Consider the following 20,868-nt stretch of genomic DNA (forward strand, 5'->3'; position numbering starts at 1 on the left):
CTAACCAGCTTTGTACTGAGATGAATTATGAGTTCCCAAAAGCAAAGAATTCCACATATAACTTCCTATTGCCTGAGAAGAGACTTCTAGATTTCTATGCCAAGCAGGAAACCAAGCAACTAGAAGAGAATCTTTTGTAGTCTTTTCTTCTTACATGCCAAAAACCACAGCTGACAGGGGGAGGGGAGTAAAAAGAAAAGCAAGCTTACCCATAGAGTGGAGGTTGTCAAAGCTCTGGTGCATGCGGATAATCTCATAGTAGAGTTCATCATAGCTGCTGGGAGTGGGCAGGAATGTGTCGCCATAGGTGATAAACATATTAAAAAGGTTCACAATCTAAAAAAGAAGCAAAAGCCCATATGCAGGGATCATGCTATGAAGACAAGAAGGGTATGGTCAGTAGTATGCCGTTGCCAGTTCTTACTGGCTTATAAGAACTCAATGTTAAATTTTCAGGAATTTTGTGAGCTGGTTGCTTAACAAAGCCATTATTACAAGTTGACACATAAACTTACAGTTCATCAAATTATATTAAAATGAAGATAATACTCAAACTCACAAGTTCCTAATTATTTTCTATCTTTTGGTATTTGTGTTCTTGAGATCATTTACACTTCTAATACCTGTGTGGTGGGAATATCATATAATGGTGTGTTATGGCTCATCTCCCCAGCTTTGCATTCAACGATGTCACATTGTTAGCTTGAAATTGGCCATGATGGGAGTAGTTGTACCATAGAAATCCACAAATGCTATAAATCAGGGCCTTTTCCCCTCAAACATTAAACATTTATGAATATATTGGGTAACATCCTGAGAAGACAGTCAAAAAGCACAATGCTCTCCTTCTATCCCAAATAACCAGTCAGATAAATAGGCATCTGTAATGTCCCTCTGAAACCAATGGAGCCATACTGGAACCATTCATCTGGCTGGGACACCTCCAGACGTTTAGCTCTGTACCAGCATAGAGACTGTAATAGCCTAGTTCAGTCTCTCACCAGGGACTAAGGCTCACAGAGAGCAGACCCATACCTGCCCCTACCAAACAATATTCTCTCATGAAAAAGAAAGAGTCTCAAGTTTGCCAAAGACATAGCTGAGAGAGGAAGAGTGGGGAGCACCAGTCTAGAGATTCAAATTCAAAAAGAAAATGAAGCCCTGGCTCCCCCTATGCCTTAGTCCCCAGAATATCAGCTCCTGTTTCAACCTGGCCTATCTTAGCGTGTGGCTTCAGAAAAAGGAAAAAAAATGTTTTTAATGGAAGTACAATTGACACACATTACATTAGTTTCAGGTGTATAACATAGTGATTCAACTATCTATACATCGTGCTATGCTTACCACAAGTGGTGCTACCCTCTGTCACCATGTAACACCATTACAACACTGTTGACTATACTCCCTATGCTGTACCTTTTATCCCCATGATGTATTCTTTCTACAACTAGAAGCCTGTTCCTCCCACTCCCCTTAAGAAATATTTTTTTGTTACTCACCATAAGGGCTAATGTAAAAATGTTGTGTTTGGCCAAAAGTACGGTCTCATTTGACATAAGGAACTTCAGCAAATTTATCAAGGCTTAAAAAAACAAAAAACAAAAACAAAAACAAGGTTATTAAAAGAATAATCAATAGAGTTAAATGAAAGCAATGGAAATAGATTTAAGAAATCCAAACAGGGCTACAGTAAGTCACGGCTACCAAACTTTTTTAAAAGTACGTAAGGTAGATGTATCTAAAGCAAGCACTGACCTTCCCAAGCACGTATCTTCTGCCCATGGAAGGTTTTTAAAAATCTACTTCTTTGTGCCACTTTTTTTTTGGATACCAATAGTTTATCATAAAAGAGAGACACCAAAATTACATGATGAGGGGCGCCTGGGTGGCTCAGTGGGTTAAAGCCTCTGCCTTTGGTTCAGGTCAGGATCCCAGGGTCCTGGGACTCAGCCCTGCATGGGGCTCCCTGCTGAGCAGGGAGCCTGCTTCCCCCTCTCTCTCTGCCTGCCTCTCTGCCTACTTGTGATCTTTGTCTGTCAAATAAATAAATAAAATCTTAAAAAAATATATTTTATTTATTTATTTGACAGAGAGAGATCACAAGTAGACAGAGAGGCAAGCAGAGAGAGAGAGAGGGAAGTAGGCTCCCTGCTGAGCAGAGAGCCCGATGCGGGACTCGATCCCAGGACCCTGAGATCATGACCTGAGCCGAAGGCAGTGGCTTAACCCACTGAGCCACCCTGGCGCCCCAAATAAAATCTTTTTTAAAAAAAATTACATGATGAAAGATTTCACAACTTCACTGGTATGGGCAGCTTCACTTAATGCCATTTCAATAATGATTTCTTTCAGCCTACATACTTTCTGAGAATGTCACCATATCTAAATAAATAATCCTTATCATCTAGAACTACTTTGGTGCTTCCATATTCTGAGAGAAGATCTTGATCTTGAACTTTCACACTAACTGGTTGAATCTCTCTACCCCTTCCTTTAGAGCCCAATCTAACAGCTACTACTGTTGCTTGCAATACTATTCCTTGAGATTTTTCTGGAAACATAATGCCTCCTCTGGTTAGTTTTGGCAGCTCTCCTTTCAACTAAAAGTTGTTCAAAGAGGGGAAGAAACTTTCTAAACACCTGTCCTGCCATGACTGCAGCTGCTGCAAGGAAGACCCACACTCTGACCTCTTTGTACCACTTCTTTAATAGCAATTAAGCTTGGAAATCTGACTACAAAAAGGACATCTTAGGGACTCCTGAGTGGCTCAGACAGTTAAGCTTCTGATTCTTGGTTTTGGCTCTGGCCATGATCTCATGCATCCAGCTCTGCGCTCAGTGGGGAATCTGCTTGAGATTCTCTCCCTCTGCGCTCTCCCTCCCTCTCTAAAATAAACAAATGTTAAAAAAAAAAAGACTTCTTAGTATTCCAAATTTACTCCCACACAGTGATTTCCCCACCAAATTTGTTCAATGTATAGATCAAAATGAGGATCCCCCTCTCATCCCAGGCTGTTTGCATGTCATCTTGCTATGTTTTAGCTGTGCATTTGTTTCAAACATCATGGCTAACATCTTTCCATTTTAACTGGTCACCAGATGTGCCAACTATACTGGACTTCAGCTCTGGATGGGAAGAGAGCTCATAAAGAGAAAAAAAAGCCCTTAACTATTTATTATTAACTATTATTAACTATTCAAACAAAAGTGCAGCTTACTCTTTCCTCTCTCAACCACAAAAGCATTTGCCGAAAAGGTCCCCTTTCTCCCTGGTATGCTTAATAAGGATTAAAACCCAAGCAACCTCAGTTAAAAGACTGACTGCCAAAACCCTAGCTTACCACTGTAGGTATAAAGACATTTTGCAAATAAATATTAAGCATAAAAGAAATCATCAGTTGCCTTGTTCTCTTTCACCCAAAACCACGAAGTAAATCCTACTTCTGTGACCATCATGACTACTGCTGCTGTACCAACCTCCCCTACTTGATGGGAAACTAGGAAGAAGGGGTTCAGCAGCTGCAAGCAACTGGTGGTCCTTCTGTCTTCTCCCCCCTCAACCCTCTCTACTCCCACAGACACAAAAAAAGGCTTGACCTCTCCTTTTCTAAGACCATATCTGCTTCTTCGCCAGCAAAGAAGTCCATTCTCCCATGCTGTCTGAGCTTTGTGTGAAGCTTACTACCCTTCGAGAAGAGATGTGAGCTTTGATTTGAAGCAGCAGGGAATGATGAGTAGGAGTAAGACTCTCCAGATACTTGCTGCCTGCCACACAACACTCCTTACTCTCAACCTCTGAAATCAGAGGTTCAGTAAAGAAACAGCAGGCAAGGAAAAGTACAAGGGCCTGTCTACACTCTGTTTTTAAAGTCTGAATCTTCCCCTCAAATAGCAAAAAAGCCTTACTAGAGATGAAGGTCATAGGCATCCTCATTTATGAACTCCTCACCCTCTGAGGTTTCATAATGGAAAGGCAAATGATAGGCAGCTGGCCCTTTTGATGTTATCTGTTAACAAGCAATCTGTTGGACTAGACCCAAAAAAAGCTCCACAGGAGCCCATTCTGGATCACACGACCTGCTTAACTCCTACCAGGAGATCAGAGAATGAAGGGGACTAGCTAGAATCCATATAGAAATGACTAACCCAGCCCAAACCTCTCTCTTTAATGAAGATCATCTTGCCGAGTTACTTAAGGGCTGCCCACTCGACCCGCTACCCCCAGAGCTTAGACAAGCCCTGCTAATGGATAAATCATCTGATAATCAGACTCTAAAAACTCACAGGAGACAAGAGAAAAGAACGGGTAGAGCACGTGGCACAGGGCAAAACAGCAAAACACAATGGCTGGAGAGAGACAAAGCAGCTTTTGTACACATCCAATCAAGGAGGGCTTTTGTCCCAAGCACATACAGCACAAAGATGCGGCCTCAGCAGTGCTTATGTGGTAATTAAGGAGCAGAAAACCTGGAGGAAAGGAAGTGGGAGCGATGATTTATTGCTCCTCTGCTGGACTACAGCTAGTCTTGATCTCTGGGATTCAGAGTCAGGGATGACAAAGTGATAATTACAAGGGGAAGAAGAGAGCAATTCTGGCACAGGCCAAGAGGGAACCTATGTCCCAACTACCACAGACATCAAACAGTTTTGAGAAGAATTCAGCACTGCAGTACTCTGAGGGTCAGTGCCAGGGAAAACCTGCATTCTGCCCCTGATAATTCAGGCACGAATACCTACCCAATCCATACACAGCCCCCCACCTCCAAAAAAGGCCAGGGTTTTCTCACCTGGAACTGGTCATTCTCTAGAGGAAACTACATAGGCAGAGAAAATGAATAAAGCAACCTTAAAATCGGCTCCCACAAGCCTCTTACATCAGGGACCACAATTCCTCCTCAAGAGGGAATGCCCCAGCATCCCATGGAATAGTGCTTTTTGAAAATCATCACCCTTTGCACTCATTCTGGCAGCTGTTTGGTGTCCTCTCTACCACCATGCATACAAGGTCTGCTATCCTCTGACCTGATGTATTGGGAGTTCTAAGTCCGTGAGGCTTCAGGATAGCTGATTTTTGGAACTAGAAAGGACTTTAGAGATCATGTAATCCAGTTCCCTCGTTTTTGGATCAGAAAATACCTCTTCCCACCACCACCCCAAGTAGCTAGTGACTAAGCTGAGACTAGAACCTGGTCTCCTGTTTAGTGTGGTTTCTCCCATTCCACTAAGATTAAATAAAGGTGCCAGATGGAGTTAAATGTTAAAGGGAGAGACACTTACCTACAAATGGTGTGCTTAGATCTGCTGACTATACTATTCCCAACACTTCTCTTGACTCTGCTTTATAACCTTCTCCATCTACTGGCTATTTCAGGTCATTTTCATGAATCTGGTCCACTCTTTCTCTTGATCCTGAGGTACTTATTAAGAGTACAGGTGTTTAATACCTCATTATTACCTTTCTACTGCCCATTTGCAACACTAAAAGACTCCCAAGTAGCTTCTCTCAGCATCAACCACCTCAGCAGGGCCTCTGTATCTGCTCTCGTCGCTCTTCCCTACAGCTCACCTGTCACACACCGTTCTCCCCTCTTCTGTTTCTGCCTCCTTTGTAGTATCTTGAAAGAAAGAAAGGAAAGAAAGAAAGAAAGAAAGATGGAAATGAGAAAGAAAAAAGAAAAGAAAAGAGAAAGAAGGAAGGAAGAGGGAAGGAAAGGGAAGGAGGGAGGGAGGGAAGGGGAGTAACAGCACATGTCAACTAAAACTGTTCCTGTCCCCCTCACTCAGCTTTGTCCTCTTTAAAATTAAGATCTGAACATGGAATGTGATTGGATCTGGACTTTAAAGGGAGCCAAGGGCATCTGGATGGCTCAGTCAGTTAAGTATCCAACTCTTGATTTCAGCTCATGTCATGATCTCAGGATCGTGAGATCAAGCCAGTGTCAGGCTCCCCACTCAGCGGGGAGTCTGCTGGAGATTCTCTCTCCCTCTCCCTTTGCCCCTCCCCCTGCTTGTGCACCTGCACATGCTCTCACTCGCCCTCTCTCTAAATTAAATAAATAAGTCTTTTTAAAAAAATAAAATAAAATAAAGGGAGCCAAGATCCCCTTTCTTTATGCAAAATCAGAACTGAAACAAAACAAGGCAAAAACACTGGTATAAATAATTAGCAGCCAGGCTTATTCATAAGCCAGTATGGTACAGAGCTATGCATGGAATTTAAGTGCAGGCCAAAGAAGAGAACAGCTTCCTATCAGACAGGGGCAAGTCAAGGACAAGAGAAAACTGGTACTTGGGATCTCAGTGCCAACACATAAGTAGCACAGAGCTCATTCTGGCTGGCTCCTGGCTCACCACTCTCCACATGCACACGTACACACACACACATACACACACATTTTAGAAAACTGCCCTTTATCCACTTGTCCACTTGTCATCTGGGCACATGACTAGCCAAACTGTTCCACAGATAGTCACAGAAGTAGCAGTACATAAGAGAAGAGTTAAGATAACTATAAAAGATAAAAGGTTGGTTGTATAAACATAGCACTGTTCATTAGTCATATGTCTGTAAGAGCTTGGTATCAAGTACATGTTGTAGTCATTGTGGAGATAAGGGGGGGCAGGATGTCTTTTTTTTGGTTTATCATGTTTCCAATTTTTTCTGAAGATTTTAAGTTTATTTTAGAGATAGAGGGAGAGAAAGAGAGAGAGTGGGGGGGGGGAGCAAAGGGAGAGGGACAAGCAGATTCCCCACTGAGCATGGAGCCCGACAACTCGGGGCTCAATCTCACTACCCTGAGATCGTGACCTGAGCGGAAACCAAGAGTCAGATGCTTAACTGACTGAGTCACCCAGGCACCCCTCCAATTTTTAAATAGTTTCTATAAGGGGAGAAGAGGCTAACACAAGCTCTTCTTAACCAAAGACTTGATGCTTCATTTGATGTATTTCCAAAGAAGAAGGGCCCATGTTAGAGTAACTCAACACTGTGTAAACAGCGTTACCCCTTTGGTGAGCAATGGCTGCTGATCCCCACAAAACAGAATGGCAGGGCTTATCAAAGAGAGTGTCCTTTTAGCTGCAGACAAGTTTTGTAGTTTAAACCTTCCAGGTAAGAGACAATTCTCATCAGCTTCCATCCTCCACAGCCCCCAGGAATGGGCTGCCCCAAAACGCCAACACCAGAGAGACATATCATATAAAGGAATGTATCATATCTTCTTGCTGAGTAACAACAACCACAGGTTAATAACTGTGCCAGAAGCTCACACAAAGTATCTCAAACCTTCCTCTTTTCTACTGCCCTCTATGTGACACCTTAAAAAGAGACTTAACTACAGAAATCACTTGCCCCAAACTACACTCATCTCTTTTCAAAGGGAGAAATACAGTGGCCATAAGTACTAAGGAAGGTAACATATATTAAGTGCCTGCTAGATGCTAAGCATTATGTAAAGCACTGAAAGTACATTATTCTCATCAAACCCCCTTAACTATCCAATGAAGAAGGTATTATTGTTCCCGATTTACAGATGACTAAATTGAAATTCAGAAGGGTTAAATAAGTTACTCAAAGCCACATAGCTAGTTGGAGCTAAACTGCATCAAGGGCAACAACATATTGGGAAGAAGGTCCATGAACTCCCCTTGCCAAGGTCTATACAGCAATACTGGTTCCTCCTAAACTTCAATTCAAAGAACGTTTGTTGAGGGTGGGAGAACTAGCTTTCTAGGGTCAATACCCATATTTGCTACCCAAACCATAACTCTAGTTGAACTCCACTGACCTTGCCCTCATATATCAAGGTGGCCAAATGAAAAAATCCTATAAGGTCAAGTCCATCTCTCTCCTAAGAACGTGAGGATTTCATTCCACTGACCTAGGACACTTCAACCTGCACACTCTCAAAAATAAGAGGTGAAAAGGAAGGACTCAAACAAGTATTTATACACCCAGGCTCATATCAGCATTATTCACTCCAGCCAAAATGTGGAAGAACCCAATATCCATCAACTGATGAATGAATAAACAAAATGCAGTATATACAAACGATGGAATAATATTCAGCCTGAAAAAGGAAGGAAATTCTGACACAAGCTACAACATGGATGAACCACAAAGACACTATGCTAAGTGGAAAAAGTCAGTCACAAAAGGACAAATCCCGAATGATTCAACTTATATAACTAGAGTAGTCAATTCACAGAGACAGAAAGTAGAGTGGTGGTGGCCAGGAGTGGAGGGAAGGAGAAATGTAAGAGTTATTGTTTATAGGGTACAGAGAGTTTCAGATTGGGAAGATGAAAAAAATTCCGGAGATGGAAGGTAGAAATGTTTCCAACAATGATATGAATATACTTAATGCCACTGAACTATACATCTAAAAATGGGTACTGGGTGGCTCAGTGGGTTAAAGCCTCTGCTTTCAGCTCAGGTCATGATCCCAGGGTCCTGAGATCCAGTCCCGCATTGGGCTCTCTGCTCAGCAGGGAGCCTGTTTCCCTTCCGCTCTCGCTGCCTGCCTCTCTGCCTACTTGTGATCTCTGTCAGATGAATAAATAAAATTTTTTTAAAAAAGGTTAAATTTTATGTATGTTTTACCAATCAAAAACAAATAAGAGGTCAATGTTTTTCTTTCTACCAACACTAGCAGGAGCCCCACAAACATCCATCCCAACTTTCTATAACCTCAGCATAAGTGACTAGCTAAAATTTACATCACGGTACACACAGCACGCAAAAATGTTTCCTCTTTGATGGGCTAAAGAAAAGGAGCCAAATATACTCAATCAACAGAGAGCCACAGACTCTTGGGCGGGAATGCAAATTCAAAATGAATCCTGAGTAGTCTTCAAGACAGCAATACTATGGCAGCCTTCAGAATAATGATTAAAGTTCACCATCAAAGCCACCAAAGCACTTAAGTACCAACAATAGTCTAGGAAATCCCTGGGGATCCTGGATTAGACTGCTAATCTTTGCTAACTCTATTAAATGAGGCTCCAGATACCCGGCTCCAAATACTCTTAACCTACACTGAGTGAAAAATAGAGAAGTTAGGTCAGTGAGATATTTGAGGTATTATATTCCATATGCAATATGGTTAAGTTGTAGGGAAGTAGGTGCTCCGTACACAGTTGTTTCTTCATTGGAAAGTCTACCAGGCACTTTGAAAATTTTGTTTCTGGGCTCTTTTTCAGGAACTACAAATTGGCTGCAACTGCTGCCTCTTCTGACTCTACTAGAGGCACCAGTCAGTCTCACACTTAGCTTTGGCCCAAGCTCCTTCCCGTGGGGATCTTGCACGTCAAGCATGGCAAGAGTGCGCCAAAGTTCTGACTTCTGAATGCAGATACATGTGGAATATAAGATAGCAAGCAGGTTCTGGGAAGCGGAACCAGGAATAGGTACCTTGATGGTTCCCTGAGTCCCAAGTGAATTCGCAGAGGCAGAAGCAGCTGATCTATTTCTCAAGTGGGAAGAGTTTGGGCCATCCACTTGAGAACCCTGCCACCTCACACAGGCCTCCCTTACCCCACAAGGAGCCTTGTTTGCAGAGCTGCTCTTAGTATCAGTGTACCCCACATGATAAGGACTCCCCCAGAATATTTCCCTGAGCTGCTTTGAATTCAAGGAGAGAGTAGCAGCAAATTGTGTTCCCCTGTAGAAGAGTAGAATGAATAATGGATATGGGAACTTCTCCAGGACTAAAACCTGTCCCCCACACTGAGGTAAACCAGGTGCAGAGAAGAACAAGCCAACTACAGAAAGACACAATTAAGTGGTAGCTCAGATGCCTGCCTCAGAGAAGCAAAGGGGAGGATTAATTATAAAACCAAGTGAATGACATTTAAATAATATTAAAAACAGGAAGGAGATAGAGAGCCTTTAGCAGAACACAAATAAATTGTCTCCAAAGAATCAGGTCAGAAAGAGCTATTATTTTAACAGTTTTAACATACTATAAAGAAAAAGAGAAAGAAAGCAAAGACAAGACTCAACCAGGCCCAATGCTGTAGCCTGGCACAGAGCTGGGAGGAAATGCCAGAGATCCAAATCAAAATGCGCTCATTTGGGGAAATAGATAATTTCACAGTGACTGATAGAAGAGAAATATTAGCATCTCACTTGCTTAGAAGAAAGACAGAGAAACTCCAAGGACAGGCTAGAAATAGCACTAGTATAACAAGCCAATGCCTCCCAAACCCCAGAGGCACTATAACTCTAGCCAATTCTAGCATCTCTGGACAAAACCACCAATTACCCAGGGACACTGCCAACAATCAGCAGGCTCCCTGTCAATCAGCAAAGTGGCGCAGGAAGGACTTAGAAGCCAACACCTACCAGTAGAATAAATACAAAATACACGAGGTGGCCTCTCAGAATATAGGTATCTGTCTGGCTGCAAACCCAAGCCCCTCACTTAAAGAGGCCAATGAATGAAACAAGAAAATGAAATGGCTTTGGTTGTCTGCTATGAGCCCTCCAGGTGAACAGAGCAGAAACATTAGTACATCTGATGGGAGGATTCTGGGAAGACAAGCAGAGTAGAAAGCACCATGCATCTCTCTCCCCACCCAGACAATCACTGCAGTGACGGAATCTGTCTGATGTTAACTATTTTGGAACTCTGAAGTATGGTAAAGGTTTTCAATTTCCAAGGGAAGACTTCGATGGTAAATTTTGGGTAATTTCGGTCAATTTCAGCACTTAGCAAAGTAGCAACTAGGCATTCCCCACCCCACCTGCCCAGCCATGTTGCCAGGCAAGAGTATGCACACAGCTTGTAGGAGGTAAGGTGGGCAAAAAAGGAGCCTATCCCCCAAATACCGGAGATCAGCGCTTGGAGAGGGCTTTCCCGCTTCTGATTACAGAGATGCAGACAAAGAAGCAAGCTGCCATTGTTGCTGCATTGTTGTTGCTCACTGAGGCAAACCCATCCCCACCCAGGTCAGTTACATCCATGAGATTTAAAAGGGCCAGGTATGGGGTGCCTTCGGCTCAGGTAACGATCTCAGGGTCCTGGGATCAAGCCCCACAGCGGGCTCCCTGCTCAGTGGGGAGTCTGCTTCTCCCTGCCCCGTCTTGCGCCTGTGCTCTCTCAAATATATCAATAAAATCTTTAAAAAAATAAATAAATGAAGGACCAACTGCCCTTTTTTCCCTCCACCTTCATTTTTTTGTATGTTTCTTCCCAGAAATAGAGCCAGACATTTAAAACTACAACATTCAAAAACAACTGCATAGGGGGACCGGGGTGGCTCAGTAGTTAAGCATCTGACTCTTAATCTCAGCTCGGGTCTTGATCTCAGGGTCATGAGTTCAAGTCCCGTGTTGGGGGTCCTTTAAAAAAAATTAATTGTAGGGGCGCCTAGGTGGCTCAGTGGGTAAAGCCGCTGCCTTCGGCTCAGGTCATGATCTCAGGGTCCTGGGATCGAGCCCCGCATCGGGCTCTCTGCTCAGCAGGGGCCTGCTTCCCTCTCTCTCTCTCTGCCTGCCTCTCTATCTACTTGTGATCTCTCTCTGTCAAATAAATAAATAAAATCTTTAAAAAAAAATTAATTGTATATACAGGGAAATCTAGAAAGTAGCTGCACATGCCCAAGAAAAGGCTCAGAAGAGAGCAAAGAAGACATTAAGTTTACACTCATGCTGAACATGGGCAGAGATAGCCTACAACAATAAAAAAAACAATAAATAAAAATATTAACCAAAAAAAGCAAACTCTGAAGAAGAGAGAACTGATTTCTTTCTTTTTTTTTTTTTTTAAAGATTTATTTATTTGACAGAAATCACAAGAGAGGCAGGCAGAGAGAGAGGAAGGGAAGCAGGCTCTCCGCTGAGCAGAGAGCCCGATGCGGGACTCGATCCCAGGACCCTGAGACCATGACCTGAGCTGAAGGCAGCGGCTTAACCCACTGAGCCACCCAGGCGCCCCGAGAACTGATTTCTTGAACCTGAGAATATTATATTAAGTAAAATAAGCCGTTCGGAAAAAGACAAACACTGTATGATTTCACCCACTTGGGGTGCTTAGTATAGTCAAAATCATAAAGACAGGAAGTGGAATACTGCTTGCCAGAGGCTGGCAAAGGGAGGAATGGAGAGTTCTTGTCTGGTAGGTATAGAGTTTTTGTTTTACAAGATGAAAAGAATTATGGGGAGAGATAGTGGGGACGGCTGCACAACAATGTGGTAAACATTTGATACCACTGAACCACACACCTAAAAACAGTTGAAATGGTAAGTATGTGTATTTTACCACACACACACACACACACACACACACACACACATATCAACAGGCTGCAATGCCTAAGGGCTCCACACTCCTCTAGATGAACTAGAAAAAAGAACAAATTCTTACTTTATTTTAATTATTTTTTTAAAGATTTTATTTATTTATTTGACAGGCAGAGATCACAAGGAGGCAGAGAGGGAAGCAGAGAGAGAGAGGGAAGCAGGCTCCCTGCTGAGCAGAGAGCCTGATGCAGGGCTCGATCCCAGGATCCTGAGATCATGACCTGAGCTGAAGGCAGAGATTTAACCCACTGATCCACCCAGGTGCCCTGCAAATTCTCATTTTATTTTTTTTAAAGATTTTATTTATTTATTTGTCAGAGAGAGAGAGCGCGCGAGGGTGAGCACAGGCAGACAGAGTGGCAGGTAGAGACAGAGAGAGAAGCAGGCTCCCCGCCGAGCACGGAGCCAGATGTGGGACTCGATCCCAGGACGCTGGGATCATGACCTGAGCCAAAGGCAGCCGCTTAACCCAGGCGTTAAGCAAATTGAGCCACCCAGGCGTCCCGCAAATTCTTATTTTAAATGGAAGTTAGGTTCTGTGTTACATTTTCCTTGCTGTTGAAGTACATCTGCTTAAAAGGGAAAATAAGGTTCTCAACTATCTCCAATTCCCCGTTTACTTGGGGACACTGCAATTCTCACAGTTACCACCCACCCTCTTCTTTATCATGAAAATGAGCCCTTATGTGAAACTTCCCATATGGAACTCAGACTCTGGGAAATGCAGGACCCCATACACCTTGTTCCTGTGCAGCTGCCTCTAAGCATGCTCAGAAGCCAGTGCCTTCTAGGGTCCTATACCACCTGCTTATTTTTTCCAATACTGCCCAGCTGAGAGAGAGCCAAAATCATCACCCTTTAAGAAATCGAATAGTCAGTGAGACCACATCTCAGTGGAGGTAATGTGACATAGAATCAAGAACTTTACTTCCTACCAAAATGTGAGAAAAACAGTAACAGACCTGTCCTGCTCACTGGAGATGGGGGGAACAATGATATCTCATGAAACCAAGTATGCTCCTTTAGAACTAGTACAGGCAGCGCAACAAAAGCACAGCTACTCCTTCCTCTGTCTCTTTTGGTTGACAAGATGCTAATAGGCCTATGAGAGTTGACATTTCTCTGGAAAGGAAGTGACTTCATGTGCAGAGAAAAGAACAGAGATTTCTCACTCTTTTCAGGGGCTTTTTGGTGGGAATCTTTTTCTCCTTCTAACAGGCTAAACCTGTTAGAAATTCTTTTGCTTCTGCCAAGTTTTTGAGGGGATGAAAGAAAGAGTCAAAATAGTATAAATTTTAGACTTAGCCAAATGTGGTGATTTGAAGGAAAAAAGAGTCTTCTGGCATTCTTTTTCAGTCCTAGGGCTTTCTACACTGCTGTACAGAATCTTTCATAACAAAATTATGAAAACAGAAAAATGCCTTCTAATGACCCTGTATTAAAACATTCTGAGAGAAATTGATCATACACAAAAGAAAGAAGCCTCCATCTTTTTGCACATAGAAGCTAGAGCAGTCTTAATTAGGCACATCAAGCCTAGAATACATCTTTTAACATATTCCCCTACATCAGAGAAAATTTGGGGGAAAGAGGAAGAACAATTTAAAAAGCAATTTTAAAAACAAAATAGCGGGGCGCCTGGGTGGCTCAGTGGGTTAAGCCGCTGCCTTCGGCTCAGGTCATGATCCCACGAGTCCCGCATCGGGCTCTCTGATCAGCGGGGAGCCTGCTTCCTCCTCTCTCTCTTCCTGCCTCTCTGTCTACTTGTGATCTCTCTCTCTGTCAAATAAATAAATAAAATCTTAAAAAAAAAAAAATTTAAAAACAAAATAGCAACAGCAGCTGCCAAAATTCCTCTTCCTATCTACTCTAGCTGTTTATTGCTTTGTCCTTCCCTCCTCCCCATACCTTCTCCAAAACTAAAACAAGCAATATTGTAGAGTTATATAAGATCTCACCATTGGAGGAAGCTGGGTGAAGGGTGCGAGAACTTGCTATACTATTTTTGCAACTTCCTGTGAGTCTATAATTATATCAAAATCGAAAGTTCAAAAAAGAAACTAAACAAACAAACAAAGCTGACAATTAAAAGTTCAAAGGATAGTTTCCCGAAACCAGGAGGGGCCACCAAGCTGTCAAAGCTATACTTACTTATATAAGAACACACAGGTCAATCTATGGCTCAAGTCAGACTTTCTCTTGAAAATTTTCAGTCCTATGTGACAACACCTACAATATAACAAGCTTCCAACAAAAGCCTCACTCCCAGTCTCAAGGTACACCTAACCATGAAATCACAGACTTCTGCTAGTGATGAGAAAGCCAGCTGGATCCACAAAGCTGTGACACTCTCTGGGTTTTCCATTTTTCCCAGTAGGTATCTAAAAGGTCAGGCCATGTACAATTTCTCTCTTTTTCACAAAGCTGTGAATGCTTTGGATGCTATTTAGCACAGTGAAGCTGAACAGATTGTTTTGGGGGCTTTGGGGGCCTTTCTTCCTGCAGGGAAGCAAATGTTGCCTAGTGATCTGCGTCTGAGCATAGAAGTCAGGAACTCTAAGTTCTAATCATGACTCTGTTTAGTATCTGGTTCCATGATCCTTAGCAAGGCACTTACCCTCCTATACCTCCACTCCCTTCCCCAACAAATGGTGATAAAAAATAATGACTTATCACCCAGGGATGTGGCAAAGTGAAAGGGTAAGAAGGACGGTGATCCATAGATAAATGTCGAATATAAAATGTCAGTATAAATCTGCCTTTAAATCGACCCATGTTTTCAGTGGAAAGCTACACTATTTAAATGCAGGCTGCCTCCCCAGTGCCCCTTCTGCCTGCAGTGGAAGGAAGTAAAATAAGCTGACTCCATGAAGCTCTGTTCAGGTCTTTTCCTCTCTAACAACTACATGCTTCTCTCTAAACATTCTGCTCATTCTTTGGTTAATGGCTTGGAAACTATCAAAGTTTCCATTTTTACTTAGTTAAAAGCAATCTATGTATCTGTAGATAAGGAAGAAACAGACAAAGGAAAGAGAAATCACCCACCATTCCCTTTCATATCAACAATTCAATTAGGGGCATCTGGGTGGCTCAGTGGGTTAAGCATCTGCCTTGGTCTGGGATCCTGTTCTCTCAATAAGTAAAATCTTTAAAAAATTTTTCAAATAAAAAGGGGATAGGAGCGCCTGGGTGGCTCAGTGGATTAAAGGCTCTGCCTTCAGCTCGGGTCATGATCCCAGGATCCTGGGATTGAGCCCCACATTCGGCTCTCCGCTCTGTAGGAAGCTTGCTTTCTCCTCTCTCTCTGCCTGCCTCTCTGCCTGCTTGTGATCTCTGTCTGTCAAATAAATAAAATCTTTTTTTTTTTTTTTTAAAAAGGGGGGATAAAGTCAGCTCAACAAAAACATGACAACAAACATCCTACTGAATTCTATTATTATTACTGTTGTTGTTGTTATTGTTATCATTGTTGCTGTTACTGTTGTGAGACCCAAACACAACACTGTGCTGCTTTAAGAGAATGTTGACTCATTACTAATAGAAATCTACATGTCCACTTATTCATTTATTCATTCAAATGTTTTCTGAGACCCTGTTACAAGCCAAGTAGTGTGCTGAGGATAAAGTGATGATAAAAACATGGGCTCTGCCCTACAAAAAGTTTTTTAAGAGGAAAGGAAGATATTTAAATAAATCATTATACAAACTTATGCACACATTGCAAAACAGTGCAATATGCTAAAATAGAAACCTGAAGTGCCATAGGAAGACACAGGAAATAAAATATAGTGACCAACATGCTCTTTATCCCCAAGAAGTTCAGAGAGGAGGTTGGGAAGCTAAAATTCCTAAGAGGAATACAGTATGATCAGTAAAAAAAGAGAAAATATTAACATAGATAATAAGATATTCTGTGAAAGAGAAGCAATTGGGAGGCCATGGAACCTAAAATTAAGACAGGGATTTTTTAAAAAAATGTATTTATCCATTTATTTATTTTTAAAGATTTTATGTATTTGACAGAGTAAGAGACAGCGAGAGTGGGAACACATTCAGGGGAGTGCCAGAGGGAGAAGCAGGCTCCCTGCAGAACAGGGAGCCAGATGCAGGGCTCAATCCTAGGACTCTGGGATCATGACCTGAGCCGAAAGCAGATGCTCAATGGCTAAGCCACCCCAGTGCCCCAAGACAGGGATTCTTTTTTTTTTTTTTTTTTAAAGATTTTATTTATTTATTTGACAGAGAGAGAGATCACAAGCAGGCAAAGAAGCAGGCAGAGAGAGAGGAGGAAGAAGGCTCCCCGCTGAGCAGAGAGCCCGATGCGGGGCTCAATCCCAGGACCCCAAGATCATGACCTGAGCCGAAGGCAGAGGCTTTAACCCACTGAGCCACCCAGGCGCCCCAAGACAGGGATTCTTAACACAGGATCATGGATGGCTTCAGAGGGTCCGTGAACTCTGAAATTATATGCAAAATATGTATATGCAAATGGACATTTTTCTGGACACAAAGATCTTATATTTCATTATATTCTCAAAGGTAAAGACCTATTTCCTAGTATCTTATCCTAAAACCCAGTTTTCTATCTCTATAGAGGATAGTTTTAAGACCTAATCTTTTATCCAAAATAGGAGATCTAGGTAGCCAGAGGTCAGAGAAGAGCTTTTGAACCTTCCATAACTTAGTGAAAAATTGTGATTGCTAAAGAGGGCAATGACAGAGACAGGCCTTTTTCCTTTCCCGACTCTAGTTAGAGTTAGCCTAAATATATTTCCCCACATACTCAGATACTATGGTGACGGGCATCATATAAATAGACAATAGCAGCAGGGAGAAGGTCAGGGCTTTTATCTGTAAAATCAAGAGGCCAGGCAGGATTAAACCCCCAACTAACAGCTACCTTGTTCTATGGGAATTTGGAAGGGGGCCTCTGGTTACCTTCCCATAAACAAGGAGTGATTGCAGTCAAACAGCACAGGAATAAAAATCACCATTTGAAGTGCAGTGATAACACACACCCACATTCCAAACAACAAAAGGCATTTGGGCCCTAGCCAATTGCTTCCTAGACACCCAACGGCTTCTGTGTGCCCAATCTAACAACACATGCCTTACCAGTTTTATTTATAAATAAAATTCAATTAAAGTTCTCAGCACAGTATGGGGATATATACACATAAGCATATTTACCATGGTGAGGTTCACACACCTCCAGCAAATCCTTAAGTCTAGAAGGCAAAGAAAGAGTAAAAACATGGGCTTACCAACATATGAGGGGTACTGCCAGCCAAGGAGTGGGTGGATCCACCATAACCACATTTATATTCACTGATTGCAATATTATACATTATTATGGGTTCTGATGCATCAGATGTAGTAGAGTATTTTGCAACGTTCCTTAACACCTGCTTCTCTGCATCTCACTGTGTATGAACACAGGGAGCCAGGGTTCCAGGAGGCTCAGTCTATATAGGAAAAGGACCTAACCTCACTTGGCAGAGAACTCTAGTACAAATGCCTATGCCTCAGGAACAAGAAGTCATCCCAGCATCCCTAATAATTATCATGTACATCTCCTCTCAGCCTATCAAGGCTTAGGATGCCAGTCAGTCAGTCGTGAAATAGCACAAAATTACAAACAGAGCTGCACATGACAGAAAGTACTCCAAGACATAAACTCAAGAGATCGAATAGGATAAAAATGGTCTCCTGCCTCACGACTTCCTAGCCAGAATGGGAAAATGCTAAGATCGAGAAAAAATACATTTTTTCTTGTATTACATTTTTAATCTCTTTAAAAGATAACTGACTCTTGGGATGCCTGGGTGGCTCAGTCTGTTAAGTGTCTGCCTTCAGCTCAGGTTATGATCCCACGGTTCTGGTACAAAGTCCCACATCAGGTTCTTTGCTCAGCGGGGAGCCCGCTTCTACCTCTGCCTACTACTTCCCCTGCTTGTGTGCTCTCACTCTCTCTCTCAAATAAGTAAAATCTTAAGGAAAAAAAAAAAAGATAACTGACTCTTTAAACAAAAATGATGGCAATAGGGGCACCTGGGTGACTCAGTGGGTTAAAGCCTCTGACTTCGGCTCAGGTCATGATACCAGGGTCCTGGATAGAGACCCGCATCAGGCTCTCCACTCAGTGGGGAGTCTGCTTCCCCCTCTTTCTCTCTCTCTCTGCCTGCCTCTCTGCCTACTTGTGATCGCTGTCAAATAAATAAATAAAATCTTAAAAAAAAATGATAGCAATATATTTTGGGATTTATAACATATGTGCCAGTAGGATATATGACAACAGTACCACAAAGGACAGGATACAAAGTGGAGCAAGGAAAATAATGGAAAGCCCTGGGCCCCAGCAAGACAGATGAGGGTAAATGGTAAAAGGCAATGTGGACCACATGTGATGAGGATAGGAGAAAAGCCAGAGAGATCCCAGGGACCAGAGAGAGGATGGCTAGGATAGGAAAAAAAAAAATAGAGGGCGCCTGGGTGGCTCAGTGGTTTAAGCCGCTGCCTTCGGCTCAGGTCATGATCTCAGGGTCCTGGGATCGAGTCCCGCATCGGGCTCTCTGCTCGGCGGGGAGCCTGCTTCCCTCTCATTCTCTCTGCCTGCCTCTCTGCCTACTTGTGATCTCTCTCTCTGTCAAATAAATAAATTAAAAAAATCTAAAAAAAAAAAAATAGAATACAAGAGAAAAATCAAACCCAAAGAGAATCAAAAGCAGGCAGAAACAACTATTAGCACCAACTCATTAGTACTACATGGGGTAACTTCATCCCAGTTATAGACATATACCATTTGTACTTGTTTTAAGTCCTACAACTATACCAACATCCACAGATTTGTATTATTTTTGTGTTTTCTCTTTAATCCTAAATTCTTAGAACCTAGCAATCGTATAACTATTCATAGACAACCACAATAATCCTATATATTAATAAGAATTGTTCCTACCTAGGAAATTCTAACTTTAGTCATTTCAAGCTCTTCTGATCCCTTTAGATCTTCTGACATTCCCTCAATCTCAAACTCTCACACAATCCTACTCTTTTCTCCTAAATACCAAAATGCGACTATTGCCACTTAGTGTTATTCTCCTGTTCACTCTTCGCCACCAAAGGCAGTAACTGAAAAGAACTTGCTAATCCATTAATTAAAGATCTCTGCTTCCCATTATAGAGGACTAAATTTAGAAAGCCAAATTGGGTTGGGAGGAAACCATGTGTCACAACAAGTGAGATGAATTCCATGGAAGGGGGTGGGGTTACTGGCCTGTTTCTTACAAAGCCTCTGACACTAATACACCCTCCGCTACTGAGAATACACACAAGCTCTTCCATGGGTGGGGCAACCATTCATCACTGTAATCATCTGAAGAAGACTTGATTGTACCATTAGGTCACAAAAGCCACAGGACCTATCAGCAAGCAAATGCCTCAGGGAGCATGTCTCCTAGGCTTTCCTAAAACCTCCAATTTAGTTACACAAAAGAAAGGGGTGGCAAGCCAGCATTAATTGTACCCTTAGAGAAGAGCCACTTCCCCCCACGCAGGGGTAGCTGTGACTTTACTGGGTGACCAAATGGATACAAAGACAAAAGTAAACACTGTAATTTGCTGTTTTTGTCTCTGGTACAGGGGGAGTGGTACAATTGACACTGTCTGTAAACAGTAATAATGCCAGATGTAACACAAAGAACAGGATTCCCCCCCATCTCTCCACACCCTTCCCACCCCCTCTCCCTATGACATTCCTCCTGAGATTACTCATCTTGAGGAAACACACAGAAGCCTCCCTATAGTCCATATGCTGCTACCACATGGAACTGAGGGAGAATCCAAGTTTGTACTGACTCCTCCTACCTCTTATTCAAAGCAAGAATCATTAGAGCTCAGGATATATTCAATTGTTTCTACCAGCTGACAAAAAAATACAGGGAGCAGAAATTTAGGAGGAAGTATGGACTAGATACGTGACATGCCTACATCTGGATAAGAACAAGGCTGAAATGACAAAAAGTATAAATGAAAATAGAAGCATCCAAACAAACTAAAAAGTTTTTAAAAATTTCATCTGTGCCTAGGCCTAGGGGCTCATAAAAGATATAGGAAAAGAGAATTAATTCAAAAGAGAAAGTTACCTGACCATAGCTCCCGCCAGGTGTAATGCAGACGTACTCTACACTTCTTCTGGTAGCAAAGCAGTTTATGTACTACCTGAATGCAGCGTCTGTAACAGAGAAAAACCAGGTTAAGCCTGAAAGTATGCTAAAACTCACCACAGATACCCTTTTCTTTACCAAGGCAGCTTTGCTAAGGCCACTAAAGATGCTGGAGATGAATCTGTACACAAGTAAAAGAAAGAAACTTCACGGGGCGCCTGGGTGTCTCAGTGGGTTAAAGCCTCTGCCTTCAGCTCAGGTCATGATCCCGGGGTCCTGGGATGGAGCCCCGCATCGGGCTCTCTGCTCTGCAGGGAGCCTGCTTCCTCCTCTCTCTCTTCCTGCCTCTCTGCCTAGTTGTGATTTCTCTCTGTCAAATAAATAAAAAATAAAAAATAA

The 20,868-nt window shown here is 42.4% G+C and overlaps 1 protein-coding gene across 5 annotated transcripts in view; it reads right to left on the reverse strand.

Moving 5' to 3' along the window:
• Positions 1–20,868, reverse strand: part of ARMH3 (armadillo like helical domain containing 3) — a 182,846-nt gene that overhangs the window by 102,634 nt on the left and 59,344 nt on the right. For all 5 annotated transcript variants that reach the window (XM_046027652.1, XM_046027653.1, XM_046027654.1 and 2 more), the window contains exons 20-22: positions 20,449–20,537; positions 1,500–1,582; positions 210–336 (exon numbers count right to left, since the gene is read on the reverse strand). In XM_046027652.1, the coding sequence (XP_045883608.1) occupies positions 210–336; positions 1,500–1,582; positions 20,449–20,537 (299 nt within the window). The remainder of the gene's footprint in view (positions 1–209; positions 337–1,499; positions 1,583–20,448; positions 20,538–20,868) is intronic.

This window comes from Meles meles, chromosome 13, assembly GCF_922984935.1.
Source record: "Meles meles chromosome 13, mMelMel3.1 paternal haplotype, whole genome shotgun sequence".
NCBI lineage: Eukaryota > Metazoa > Chordata > Mammalia > Carnivora > Mustelidae > Meles > Meles meles.